The sequence below is a fragment of the Malania oleifera genome, chromosome 8, assembly GCF_029873635.1.
Source record: "Malania oleifera isolate guangnan ecotype guangnan chromosome 8, ASM2987363v1, whole genome shotgun sequence".
NCBI lineage: Eukaryota > Viridiplantae > Streptophyta > Magnoliopsida > Santalales > Ximeniaceae > Malania > Malania oleifera.
Window position 1 is genome coordinate 29,633,163 of NC_080424.1, and position 15,041 is coordinate 29,648,203.

Genomic DNA, 15,041 nt, shown 5'->3' on the forward strand with positions numbered 1-15,041 from the left:
AGGGAGGGTAAATTCAAGAGTTTAGGGGTGGAAATGAGTCCAGGAGGGTTTAAACACCTGATCTCATGAGAGGCACTCCCGCAGCCCACACTACCACCTGAACCACACCCTGGGGGCGATTGCCAATTGTTTTTTGGTTAAATCATTGGGGAGTGGGGCGGGGGGAATTACATAATTTTCTTACATTATTATTAATCGAATGTTTAGACACACAACATCTCAAATTAGTATTTTGCTGCTTCCTTATGGATTTGAAAGATTAGAGTCACGAGCGAGCGTGCGCTAGGATGTATTTGGTTTATTATGTTTCAGTTATGGGTAAAATCAAAATTCGAACTAGACCTTGCAATTTTTAGTATTTTCAAATTTAAATCAAAACTGAATCGAAATTATTATCTCCCGGAGAACCAAACATTCGGCGGTTTGGTTACAATTTTTTTTAAGTTTTAACCTATTTTATAAATTTTAATAAATACTTTTCACAAAATTTGTTGATAATTTATTGGACATTTTGATTTATAAATATTAAATGGACCAACATACTAATTAAGTAATTATATTAATTTATATATAATTTAAAAATTAAATCAAAATTTTTGATATTTGGTTGAATTATAGTTTGGAAACCAAATTTAAAACTGAAATTGAAAGTTTAATTTTTTAAAAATTGAAATCACTGAATATCGAAAAATCGAACTATTTGTGATTTTGGTTCCATATTCAAATTTTCGATAATTTTTGTACACTGCTAGCGCGCGCATGCGATTGTACCGCACGGACCGTATAACCAAGAACCTGAGTCAATACACGCTGGTCTCGATCTGCGTTTGGACTTTGGCGCCACCAAAAACCCCACGTTGCCCTCACTCGCAGCGAGATGGAAAGAGGGAAAGAGGGAGAGAGTTTTTAGAAGAGTGGGGAAATGGCGGAGGCAGTCTCTCTCATGGACGTCGACGGCGAGGAAAACCACCATCTGAAGCCAAACAAGGGTAAAAGCGTCGTTGCCGCACCGCCGCCGGACGGCAAAGCCACGCCCTGGGTGGAGAAGTACCGCCCTCAGTCCCTCGCGGATGTTGCCGCCCACCGTGACATTGTCGACACTAGTAATCCACCACTTTCTTCTTCTGCCTAGCATTTATATTAATTATAGACTTTGAGTTTACTGAACAATTTCTTTGTGCTGAACAGTTGATAGGCTCACCAGTGAGAACAGATTGCCCCATTTGCTGTTGTACGGACCTCCCGGCACCGGGAAGACCTCGACGATCCTCGCCGTCGCTCGCAAGCTGTATGGGGCGCAGTTCCATAATATGATTCTGGAGCTGAATGCATCGGACGACCGTGGAATCGATGTCGTCAGACAGCAAATTCAGGATTTTGCTAGCACGCAGAGCTTCTCTTTTGGGTAATCGTCGGTTCTGCGCGAGTATTTTTCTTTCTTTGTTTCATCCGTGCTCAGTTTATTAGACCCTGTTTCAGTAGTATTTGTTTTACTTTGAAAAGCAAGAATGGTGATTCAAAATACTGACCTAACGATTCCTAATTGTTCCGGAAAAATTTTATTGTCTTTGCGACAGAATGTTAAAGCAAAATTTTCTCATGAAAGTAAGCCACGTGCTTCCCAGATGGTGAGAAATGTTACGGGGAAAAGAGATGATCCAGAACACAAACACAACACAATCAATCACACAGAAGACAAAAGGATTACGTGGTTTGGCCAAACTCGGCCAACATCTACGGGAGAGAGGGAGTCTCACTATATACTATATAATCAATAAGAAAGATATAATTGAGAAGGAGTAACACAGTTCAACTCAACACTCAACTCTAACCTCTCTACCTCTCGCACACAACTCACTTCTTCTTTTCTTGTATATTTTTTCTCATATAGTCAATCCTTTACAAAGCAGCGTATTTATATATATACCGGAGAGGAGCACTGAGACAGAGCAGCAAAAAAAAAAAAAAAAAAAAAAAAGGCATGCTCGAGGCTGTGCATGCTTCACAAGGATGCGCATGCTCCAGAGGCTGCATCTTCCCAAGTAGAAATAAAAGCACCCACATGTGTGGGCCAACAAATCACCCCCTCCAAACATGTGGGGGCAACCAAGTGTCCACTGCTCTAGTGTGCAACACTGTGTCCTCGCTCTAGTCTCTAGGCGTCTGCACCCCCTTGTGAGAGTGTCCGCACCCCCTTACAGAGGTGCTCATGCAGTGATCATCTTCTGGATGATTTCAGTAGATCTAGGAGACCCACTGAATCTGAGCATAACTCTAATTTCTCTCTAGTCACTGTCTTTGTCAACATATTTGCTGGGTTTTGGCTGTCAAGGATTTTCTCAATTGCTAATACCCCTTCGTCTAGAAGAGATCTGATGAAGCGATAGCAGAGTTCAATGTGCTTGGTCTTTGAGTGGAATGCCGAATTTTTTGCCAAATGTATGGCACTCTGACTGTCACTATACAAAACACTCTTCACCTGCTTGAAACCCAACTCCGTAACCAAATCATCTCTTTGCTAGTTTCTGTCATGGCTACATACTCTGCCTCTGTCGTGGATAGTGCAACAGTTTTTTGTATCTGTGATACCCAACTAACGACAGTAGCACCTACTGTGAATACATATCCAGTAGTGCTTCTTCTGTGATCTATCTCGCCAGCAAAGTCTGCATCTACATATCCTTGCAATGTCAGATCACTTTTGCCAAAGTATAAATATTTGTTTGTACCTTGGAGATATCGTAATATCCATTTTACCGCTTCCCAGTGGATATTTTTTGGATTTGACATGAATCTGCTGACGGTTCCCACTGCATGACTGAGATCTGGTTTCGTACAAATCATGACATACATTAAGTTTCCTACAACTGAAGCATATGGCATTTTGTCCATTTTTTTCTTCTTTTCCTCTGACTTTGGAGACTGAGTCTTTGATAACTTGAAATGACTGGCTAATGGTGTGCTAACTGCCTTAGCATAAATTATGTTGAACCTTTTGAGAATCTACCTGATGTACTCGGCCTGAGACAACTGCAAGGTTCCCTCTTTTCTGTCTTTAGTGATTCTCATCCCAAGCATCTGCTTTGCTGGACCTAAGTCTTTCATTTCAAATTCAGTAGACAACTGCTTTTTCAATTTTTTGATCTCGTCCATGTCTGATCCTGGAACTAGCATGTCATCAACATAAAGCAAAAGAATTATGTAACTTGATTTATACCTCTTGAAATAGCAACAATGATCAACATTGCATTTGTGGTAGTCATTCTTTTGCATAAAGCCGTCAAATTTCTTATACTACTGCCTTGGAGCCTGTTTCAAACTATACAGACTCTTATTCAACCTGTAAACAAGTTTTTCTTTACCTTTCTTTGCAAAACCTTCAGGTTGGTGCATGTATATCTCCTCCTCTAGATCACCATGGAGGAAAGCAATTTTTACATCTAACTACTCGAGGTGTAAATTCTTTGCTGCAACAATGCTCAAAACTGACCGAATGGTCATGTGTTTTACAATTGGTGAGAAGATTTCTGAGTAGTCAATACCTTTTATTTGTTGGAAGCCTTTGACCACGAGTTTTGCTTTGTATCTTCTCGAACCATCATGCTTTTCTTTTATGCGGTACACCTATTTGTTTTGAAGAGCTTCTTTTCCCTTGGGTAATCTAGCTAGCTCCCAAGTCTTGTTGTCGGTGAGGGATTTCATCTCATCTTTCATGGCAAGTTCCCACTTGCTAGCCTTATCCACTTGACATGCTTCATCATAGCACTCTGGTTCACCTGCATCAGTTAGTAACAAGTAATCCAAATATCTCCTATTTGGTACATGTGGTTGGGAAGACCTCCTCAGTGTCGGAGTAGGAGTTGGAGTCTGTGATGCTTCAGTGTACTCCTCTATGATAGATTCCTCTGTCTGGGAATTATCAATAGTCTGTTGTGCCACGTTGCTGTTAGTGTAATCATCCAACTCTACAATATCAGGGTTATTTAGTGCGGGATTACTTGATGATGTTGCGTCTTTGTACATAACATTTTTATTGAAAACAACATTTCGACTCCTGATTATTTTCTTATTTTGGTCATCCCAGATGCGGTAACCAAACTCATCTTCACCATATCCAAGTAGTGCATTTTTGAGATTTTGGGTCAAGCTTGCCCCTGGCCTAATTACTAATATGTACATAAGCAACGCAACTGAAAACTTTTAAATGTGAAAGTTTTACCTCCTTTTTGCTCCATACCTCCTCTGGTAACTAGAACTGCAATGGTACTGATGGACTTCGGTTGATTACATAAGCAGCTGTGTTGATTGCTTTTGCCCAAAATTGCTTTGATAAATCTACTTGTAATCGCATACTTTTGGCTCTCTCAGTTAAGGTTCAGTTTATTCGTTCTGCTACACTGTTGTGTTGGGGTGTACCTGACATGGTTCTTTCAAATCCGATCCCATGCTCGTAGCAAAACCTTTTGAATTCTCTATCTTCATATTCACCACCATTGTCTGATCTCAGTTTTTTGATTTTTAAGCTTGTTTCATTTTCCACCATTGCCTTCCATTTCCTGAAAATATCATACACTTCGGATTTATGTCTTAAGAAATAAATCCATACTTTCCTGGAATGGTTGTTAATAAAGGCAACGAAATAGGATTTCTCGCCAATGGATGACACTGGGCTTGGTCCCCAAGCATCGGTGTGCACCAGCACCAATTTTTCTTTCTTTGGAGTTTCGCCGTATGTCTAAAAGCTGACTCTTTTCTGTTTGCCGAGGATGCAACTCTCACATTGATCAATATTAGCTGACTGGAGACTTAGTATCTGTCCCTTTGAGTTCATGATTTTCAAACCTTTTTCACTCATGTGACCGAGTCTCTGATGCCATAGGTTTGAATCTTCATTCCCTGCAGCAACTGAAATTGACATGCAAACATCTGTGGTCATTTAAAGAGTACCAGTTTTTTTTTTGATCAATTGGGTAAATATATTGATCAAGTGAAAATATATACAATTATGCTGGGCATACCCAGGTCATCTTGTTATCACACTGACAATACAAGTCAAAAGTCCCGAAATACATCAAACCTGGGCATGCCCAGGGGCCAAGGTACTAGCCAATCACACTATCAATACTCAGAGATATCTCAAGGACAACAAACATGCCCAATAATATCAAACTGAGAACATGTCAAATTTATCAAAAACCGCCATATAGATATGTCTTTGTATGGCATTAATTAAATCTATAGGAGGAATGACATGATTATCGAATCTTTTCCTATTCCTAGAGTGCCAAATAAAATACACAGAAGTAGCCAAGCCAATTTTCTTCCCAGCAGAGCGAACTCCATTGCCTTTTGCTTCTTTATGTAACCATTTCACCGTTGCCTTGATTGAAGTCATGGCCCTTTTAATTCCCATCCACTTCCTTATGCAACCCCACACTTCAGTCGAGTATTTGCAGCCAAAGAAAAGGTGATCAAGAGTCTCCATATCTCTATTACAGAAGGTACATCTTACGTCAATCTCAACTCCTTTTAACTTGTCACAAGTTGGAAGCTTTCCCTTCCAACCCAACCACAAGCAGAAAGCATACTTCGGAGTAGTTCCATTATACCACATAGACTTTGTCCAAGACATGACTTGGCACTTCTCCCTCCAGAAGTCATAGAGTTTATGCGAACCTCTTCCCATTCTTTCCATAGATTCTATGGCAGCAGCCACACTCCCAGAATTCAGTACCAGCTGGTCCTTGATTTCAACCAAGCTTTTGAATAGGGGGGAGTCATCTTTTTTAGCTACAACATACCAGATTTCGGCCTCCTTCAAGTAGAATTGATGGATCCATTTCGTCCATAAACAATCCTTCTTTGCTTGAATATTCCACAACGCTTTGGACAACAAAGCTCTGTTCCATGTCTTGAGGTCAACCACACCCAAGCCACCTTCTTGTTTTGGCTTGCAGATTTCCCTCCAAGCAACCAAGGCCCTCCTTCTACCACCCCATAGGAATACACGGCATAGCTTGATTACTTGGTTTAGAACAATCACTGGAATTGGAAAAATAGCAAGCCAAAAGCATTCTATCCCTGGATAATTGAATTAATTATTTCTAATCTACCAACATACGTTAGAGTATGCCCAGGCCACCCTTTAAACAACCCAGCAATTCTATCAATCAAAGGCCTGTAGTGGGTGGCATTCAGTTTAGAAGACAACAGAGGGACTCCCAGGTATCTGAAAGGAAATTCACCCTCTTTGAATTCAGTTTGATTCAAGATAACCTCCAAATCTCGTGGTTTCATGCCAGCCTGATACAGGTTTGATTTCAAGCTGTTTGTAGAGAGGCCAGAGCACAGAGAGAATTCCTTCAAGCACTCCATTAGGTAGCCAACTGAGACTGCATCTCCCCTAGAGAAGAGCATGAGATCATCGGCAAAGGCCAAGAGTGTAATCTTCAGTTCATCACATTTGGGATGAAATTTAAACTTAGCTTTACCCTCCAATGATTTGAGTAGCCTTGACAAGTACTCCACACAGATAACAAACAGCAAGGGAGACAAAGGATCACCCTGCCTAAGCCCCTTCCTCCCCTTGAAAAATCCATTGAGCCTTCCATTCAGTGATACAGAGAAGGAAGTCGTCGAGACACACTCCATGATCCAAGAGATCATTTGATTAGGGAAATTTAAATTCACCAACATATCCTCCAGGAAGGCCCACGAAACAGAGTCATAAGCCTTTTTCAAATCAATTTTCAGTAGGCATCGAGGGGAAATTCTTTTCCATTTGTACCCTTTTATCAGTTCTTGCACCAGGTATATATTTTCCACCATATTTCTCTCTTTGACAAATGCAATTTGGGCTGGGTTTATCAGGTCTTCTAGGCATGGTTTGATTCTACTAGAGATCAATTTAGCAATGACTTTATACAGAAATTGCAGCAAGATATTGGACGATAATCACTTACTGTACAGGCATGACTAGTCTTAGGAATTAAAATAATAGCAGTATGATTTATCTGTTTTAAGATTTTGCCACTCTGAAAGAACTCCTTTATTGCTAGACAGAATTCATGGCCAATGGTATTCCAAGCCTTCTTATAGAAACCTGCAGAGTAACCATCAGGGCCTGGAGCTTTATCATTCCCAATACTGAACAGAGCCTCTTTTATCTCCTCTTCTGATATAGGTCTTAACATGTCATTTCTTCTTGATTCATTCAACACAGCTCCCCTATTTACTACCTGGGGATTTAGCTTTGAACACCTCTCTTCAATACCCAGAACTGAGAATTCACAAACTCGAATGCCATCTGATCATATGACTTTGTAAGTTCACCATTCTGGTTCATAACAGCAAAAATATGATTTCTGCATTTGTTCCTTCGCAGGAGAGCATGGAAGAAAGAAGAGTTCCTATCACTGCACCTCAGGAACTTACACTTAGCTACTTGAGATAAGAACATCCTGTTAGCATTTTCCAATCTTACTGCTACACCTTTCTTATACTGCAGCTCCTTTTGCAATTGGAGGCAAGTAGGGTCATCATGTAACTTACTCTGAATTTCCAGGAGTTCATTACTTGCCATCTCAGCTCGTACTGAGATATGGGAGAAGTGGCAGGCATTCAGGGACCTCAAGGGCTTCTTCAAAGCTTGTAGTTTCCTAACCAAACAGTACTGTCTGCACCCATCATAGCATTCCTGCCAAACTTCTCTAACTCTCTCCTGGAACTCAGGGTGGGTTGCCCACATATTAAAGAACTTGAAAGGAAGTCTCCCCAAAGAGTACCAGTTTTCTTACTGCGCAAGCATGTCATTGCACCTTTGGAAATTTTCTAACTATCGCCACAGAAGGTTGTAGTGTAACTTTCACTTGCAAGCTGTCCAACAGATATTAAATTTTTCTTAAGATCAGGGATGTATCTGACATCAGTCAAACTCCAGGTAGTACCTGTCAAATTTATTTTTGCTTCTCCTTTTTCCGCAATTTCACAAGGTTTGTCATCACCAAGATAAACATTGCCAAGGTTTTGGGGTATATGCCTGTTAAGCATTTCTTTGTTGCCTGTTGTGTGAAACGAGGTTCCAAAGTCTGATACCCAAGACTCTCCATTCCTTTCCAAAGAGCATAGCAGTGCATCTCCTTCTCTTGAAGAAGAGGCGACATTTGCTTCAGTCCTATTTTCTGGCTCCTTCTTCTGGGATCGACATTGATTTTTGTAGTGACCAATCTTGCTACAATTCCAACACTTGATCTACTTTTTGCTCTGAGTGTTGTTGGAATTTCCTGGAGTTGTTGATTTGGACTGTCTGCCTCTAAATCTTCCACGGTTGTGAGGAAAATTTCTGTTTTGATTTCTGCCCCTGGTCTGTTTCTCACCTTGTGTGACCAAGGCACGCCCTTGGAGGTTAACGGTTGGCTTTCTCAAGGTGTCAGCATCCTGTTGTGAAGCCATCACTTCTTCCAATTTCAAGGTTTCCTTACCAACAAGCAATGCTGTGACAAGACTATCATAAGAAGGTGGTAGAGATGGCAGGAGAAGAAGTGCTTTATCTTCTTCACCTTTTACACCAAGACTCATTAACTGGGTTATGATCTTGTTGTAATCATTTATGTGGTCATAAATATTTACCCCTTCCTCCATTTTTAGTTGATAGAGTTTCTTCTTTAGAAATAGCTTGTTTGTTAGAGATTTTGACATGTATCTTTGTTCTAATTTTTTCCATAGCTCAACAGGTGATGATTCATCTAACACAAAATATTTAACTTCATTTGACAAGCATAAACGAATGGTACTAACTGTTTTCATTTCCATCTTTGCCCAATCATCATTTTTGATATTATTTGGCTTCTTCTCGATTAGCGGCTTGATCAAGTCACACTGAATCAAGATATCCTTGATTGTACTCTGCCATAAACTGAGATTGTTTTGGCCGTCAAATTTCTCCACGCCGAACTTGGATAAATTATCATCCATTATAAAATAGCAACTTAGAGGCGGATTTTGGCAAAATTGATCACACCAATGCGTCCGGAACGGCCAAAATAGCTAGAAATGGGTCTGTTCCAATATATGTGGGCCCCACTGATGACATGGCAAGTGGGCCCCATTGGTGACGTGGCAAATAAATTCTCTGGATGTGGCCTGTCAGGCAAGCACTCCACTTCTTCCATTTGCAATTATATATATTCCAATGCAATGTGATCCACTCCTTTCTGTAATAAAGTAGTGATGTGCTAATTTTTTTTTTTTTTTTTTAATAAAAGACCTCACCTTTTATTTAGTGTGACTTGCTTTGGAAGATTCCTTCTTCCCACAAATGCTCCGCCCCTGCATAGAAAAAAAAAAATGGAGGTCTTCACACACCAGGCAACCAGTCTTGCGGTGGAGAGTTCTGACACGATCAGCAGCAAATGATTTTTGCAGGGAAGCAACTCGAGGAGCTGGTATGGCGTTGCGTGAAGATGCCGTTCACGCCTCTGCTGGGCGCGTGAAGACTTTCCGGTGAAGATGCCGTTCATGCCTTTGCGATGCGGTTTGCTGTCCCAGCTTCGTCTCGTTGTCGCCGACCCGATGGTAAGCTCAGATTTTCAGTCACGCTCCTCACCCTCTCCAAGCACTCTGATACCATTTGTTAGGGGGAAAAGAGATGATCTAGAACACAAACAAAACACAATCAATCACACAGAACACAAAAGGATTATGTGGTTCGGCCAAACTCTGCCTACGTTCACGGGAGAGAGGGAGTCTCACTATATGATCAATAAGAAAGATACAATAGAGGAGGAGTAACACAGCTCAACTCAACTCTAGGCTCTAACCTCTCTGCCTGTCGCACACAGCTCACTTCTTCTTCTCTTGTATATTTTCTCTCACACCATCCTTTACAAAGCAGTGTATTTATATATATACCAGAGAGGAGGATTGAGAAAGAGCAGCGAAAAAAAAAAAAAAAACACATGCTCAAGTCTGCGCATGCTCCAGAGGCTGCATCTTCCCAAGCAGAAATAAAAGCACCCACATGTGTGGGCCAACAAGAAAATGATGTGCAGGTGAACTGTTGTTTGGCTACAATGGGGGCGTTGTAGGCATTCTGATTTCAGTAATTTTGTTTGTGAGATTAGCTAAAATGGGAATAAAGTAACAGAAATAGTAAATTATTTTGATGGGTCATCAATGGGACAATCTTCTTTTTTACTCCAGATGCCATAAAATAACAGATTAGAGTGAGAATGCCCGCAGTTCTGAAGTATACATGACCTCTAACCTAAAGTATACATGACCTCTAACCTAATTCAACTTGAGTTCATGACTTAAGGGTTTTGGCATGTTTTTTAATTGCTTAGGAGCTTTCTTAGTTAATCCAAAAAGTTTTAAGCTTTATGCTTAGAAATTGGAACAAAGTTTGTTTTAGAAAAGCTTCACATTGTGAAGATGTGTGTTTTTGGAAATAATCAACTATTTGCACTTTCATTTATTACCGTGATCACTTGATCACAATGCTTGTGCTTTGTCATTGACTCTGAAACCTCCAATGGTTTTGATATGTTAACTCTATTGATTGAGCTGAGTTGCTATTTAATCAAGTTGAGTTGCGTTTTCAATTGACAAGTGGAGAGATGGAATTTTATTAATGCTTGCTGTTTGATGCATTAGTATTCTGAAGATATTTGTTCTTAACAGTGCAAAGTCATTTGTGAAGTTGGTCCTACTTGATGAGGCTGATGCCATGACAAAGGATGCACAATTTGCATTGCGTCGAGGTATTATGTCTTTGCTTTTTTCCTTATCCTCTTTTTCCAACCAAGAGTTATGTGTGCATACTCCTGTTGTTTTCATGCTTGATTGTGGTGCAGTCATAGAGAAATATACAAAGAACACTAGGTTTGCTCTTATCTGCAATCATGTCAACAAGATTATTCCAGCATTACAGTCCAGATGCACTCGATTTCGGTTTGCTCCTCTTGATTCAATTCATGTCACAGAGCGCCTTAAACATGTTATAGAGGCTGAAGGGTAAGTTCTAAACTTATTTTTTAATGCATTTTCACGTATTTGCTCTCTCTCTCTCTCGCTGTGGAAAATTCTGCCATGAAATCTGGATAAAAATTTCCATGCTATTGTTGGCACAAGTGTTTTTACATGTCCAAGATTCTTAATTATTGATTGGCTTTGTTTTTATACTTGCCATTCCCAAATTTCACCTATATATTTATAATTATTTAAATCAAGCTTGATTCAATAATGTAATCTAGTTTGGTTAAAATCATAGTATACAATGATTGTTTGTTCTTTGAGGGGGTACATATTTTGTACATGGTAAAAGCTGTAGGAAATTTATTAAATAATACTATGCTTATTGCTTATATGTTATTTATTTCCATAGCACAAATTTCTTTTTGTTTTGGTGGTGATTGAAAATGTGAAAATTATGTATAAGGTTTTTTTTTTTTTTGGGTGACTGACGTTATCCAGTCCCTTGTAAGGCGCTGACTAGTCCAGAAGGCAGAGAGGCCTTACGTTAATTCTCACCTTTCACCTTGTTAGTAGTAATTAGATTCAAACCCTCAATTGACAATAAAAATTCAGGAGGCTTGTGGTTGAAATCCCTCCTCACTTTCAATAAAGCCCTCCTCAGGAAGTGGTTATGGAGGTTCATAAAGGCGAAAGATCACCTTTGGTGAGAATACTGTTGTTTCTAAATATGCTTGAACACAATGATTGGACTGCTCACATTAGTAGAGGTCCCTATGGATTGGGAGTATGGAAATTCACCAGGAAAGGATGGGATGAGTTTTTCCAATTTGTAACATTTCAAGTGAGGAATGGGGCCATCGTTTACTTTTGGCATGATGTATGGCGTGAGAATCATAATCTTAGAGCTGCATTTCCTTCCATCTACAACTTGGCTTGTGACAAAAATGCCCTTATCAGTCATTCCAAATCATTGATGAGGGAATTTTCTAGGACATTCCGTTTACAAGGAATGTGGCAGATTTGGAACTTCGCCCACTCTGACTTCTACAGATTTCTATACAAATTTCATCACCAAAGCATCCCCAACGAGCCAAAATGGTCTCTGGACAACAAATATGGTGTTTTCATTGTTAAATATTTTTTATAAGAAGCTCTCACTGCTGGGAACAAATTGCAACAGCTCCCCTTGGATTCACATTTGGAGGACAGCAGCCCCTTCAAAGGTTGCGTTTTTTGTTTGGGAGTCCGTACATGGAACTATTTTAACCCTCGATAATCTATAGAAAAGAGGGCTTATAGTCATGAATCGGTGTTTTCTTTGTATGGCTGATGTAGAATCAGGCAACCATATTCTTCTCCACCTCCCTTGGACAAGGAACTTGTGGAATTTGGCTCTTTCCTTGGCTGGGCAGCAACGGGTTATGACAAATTCAGTTGGAGGGGAGATTTGGGCGTGGAAAAGCATCAGAGCCACAAAGGAGAAGCGAAAAGCTTTGAACCTCATTCCTCTCGCCATATTTTGGTGTGCTTGGAAAGAAAGAAATAAGAGAGCCTTCAAAGATTGATCTACTTCGCTTTAGACCTACAAAGCCCAGTGGATTACTACTCTTTCCAACTGGCTTAATGGGAAATTTGTTAATGGTCATTTTGTAATCCTTAATGTTTGTAACATTCTCAAGAGTGGTTGATGTTTTGTACCATGAGTTGGCATCTCCTTGATGCCTTGCTAATATAATTTCTTTTTGCTGATAAAAAAAAAATTAACAACAAACATTGTTCATGCCAACTGCTTCCCATGATCAAGTAGTGCTATCATATTAGCAATTTTTTTAAATTAGTAACTTTTAGTTATTTATTTATTTATGATAAAAAAAGAATTTTAATGGAAGAGGAGAGAATATACAACAAAAATGAAGAAGGAAAAAATACAACAAGGATAATAAGTTGAGCTCATGGCAGATGATTCCATTTCTTCTTTTGTTGTTGATCTAGGTGGTCCTTTGCCTTCTTGGGATTTCCATTTTCGTAGGTCTTTGAATGATAGGGAGATGGTAGAGCTATCCTCTTTGCTAGTCTTGTTGAATAACTACTATTTTTCTTTAGAGGAAGATAGCTAGTCTTGGTCTATGGAATTCTTTGGTGCCAATATTTTTGTGATTTTTTACTAGGTCTAATTTGTCTTTTCCTCTCTATAGATCCATTTGGAAGGCCAAGGTCCCCTTTAAAATCAAGGATTTTATCTGATTGGTTAGAATATACAAATGACTTGCTGCAGGTCAGGAGACCTTTGAAGGTTTGGTCTCCAGTCATCTGTGTTCTTTGTTTTAACTGTTTAGATTCTGCATCGCATTTGTTTATACATTGCGATTATGCTTGGAGGGTATGGAATAAATTGTTTGGTGAATGTTGGGTGAGTTCAGAGGCAATGGAGGGCTTTTTGGCAGTTTCTTTTGTTGGTTTTGGCAGGAAAAAGGAAAGGGCAGCGCTCTGTAAATGTGCTTTCTTTGCAGTATTTTGGGGGTTGTGAATGGAGCGCAATGCGTGTATTTTCCTATGGAAGAAGTTGTCGCACTTGCTGGTTTGGGAACAGATACATTACTCGGCTTCTCTTTGGTGTGTGGGGCAAGGGAATTTTATGGGGGCGAGTTGTTCTCATATTCAGTGTGATTGGTGTTGTGTTTAATTGTTAGTCCATGGTGGTTTTATTTGTCAACAACTCAAAGAAGCGGATTCCACTGGAAGTCTTCCAAAGAAAAATGTTGAAAGAAACCGCTTGCTGATACTCACAGCTAGGAAAGCTAACCACCCGACCCGACCCAAAGCAAATTGTTAGTAGTTGCCACACCTTTAAAGATTATAGCATTTCTCTCCAACCAAACACACCAAATAATAGCCATAACTGTGCGCCACCACAAAGGCACAAAGCTTTCCTATCCTTGCCAATTCCCCTAAATATATTAGTACAAAAAGCCTTCAATGTGGAGGGACACTCCTAGTTTTCGCCAAAGATATCCGATAACTTATTCAGAACTGCCAAAGTGAAAGGGCAATGGAGGAACAATGTGAGCAAGTCTCCTCGCTCCTCAAACAAAGGACAGAAGTATTAGGTGAAAAGGCCTTATTATATCTTCTCTTCTTAAGCAAGTCATTGGTATTTATTTTCTTGAGTATTGTAATCGAAATAAAAGCTTTTATTTTTGAGGAAACTTAAGCTTTCCAAATCAAAGAGTACAAGGCAAAAGAGGCCACATTAGAATCAGAAGTTAGATAGGAAAGAAAGGGCACACGAGAATTTCCCAGCGTCGAAGCTCCATATCTTTTATCACTTCCCAAATGAACATGAAAAGAGTTGGGCAAGTTACTCAAAAGGGCCTACTCCTTATCTCTCTCTTATTAGTAACTTTTTACCTAACCTCTTGCGGGCCATTCCACTGGCAAAGTGCTGTTGAGTGAGTTGATTAATACCATTGAAAATTGAAACAGATAGGCTTTTATATCATTTACCTAATCAACTTACTGAAGAGCATCATAGCAGACGAAGTGTGATGGGATGCAAAAGCTAGGGGAATCAATTCCTTACATATCACTGCCCATTTTTGGACTGGCTTTTTGAACTTTTGTCTTTCTACCATCTTTGTTCTTCATGTCATTGGTGCTCCTTTTTCAATTTTCACTTTTTTGCTTTTTATAATAAAATTTCTTAAAAGTATTGCCATTTAACAAAAGACATGTCTTATTATGAAATGTAGCAACAATAGAATTAAAGTCTCTTTTCCCTCACTCAAACAGATTGAGACTTTTGGTGGTCCTTCAAGTTTGGTGGTCAACATGGTAGAGAAGCCCAAAATGTTTGTCGTTGGTGTTGTCACTATTCTCTCAAGAATGCATTCTTTTTTTGATGTGCATCTGTCATTCAGAAGAGTATTATGGCTGCCAGTCCAGAAATTGCTAGTCAAAAATAAAATTTCTAAGACAGGTGACAGTTGAGAAAAGTTTCTCTCTCTCTCTCTCTCTCTTCATTTAAATTTAGTTTTAAGTAACTGAAAAAATGAAGTGAAACAAGTGTA

The 15,041-nt window shown here is 39.6% G+C and overlaps 1 protein-coding gene across 2 annotated transcripts in view; it reads left to right on the forward strand.

The window, feature by feature from the left end:
- The first annotated feature begins 740 nt into the window (after nucleotides 1–740).
- The window catches only part of LOC131161491 (replication factor C subunit 3), a 31,575-nt gene continuing 17,274 nt past the window's right edge, over nucleotides 741–15,041 (forward strand). Inside the window, exons 1-4 of one of the 2 annotated variants that reach the window (XM_058117291.1) lie at nucleotides 741–1,103; nucleotides 1,189–1,405; nucleotides 10,681–10,760; nucleotides 10,854–11,013. In XM_058117291.1, the coding sequence (XP_057973274.1) occupies nucleotides 923–1,103; nucleotides 1,189–1,405; nucleotides 10,681–10,760; nucleotides 10,854–11,013 (638 nt within the window). In that variant the 5' untranslated portion in view covers nucleotides 741–922. The remainder of the gene's footprint in view (nucleotides 1,104–1,188; nucleotides 1,406–10,680; nucleotides 10,761–10,853; nucleotides 11,014–15,041) is intronic. The other variant, XM_058117290.1, reaches the window with a different exon arrangement.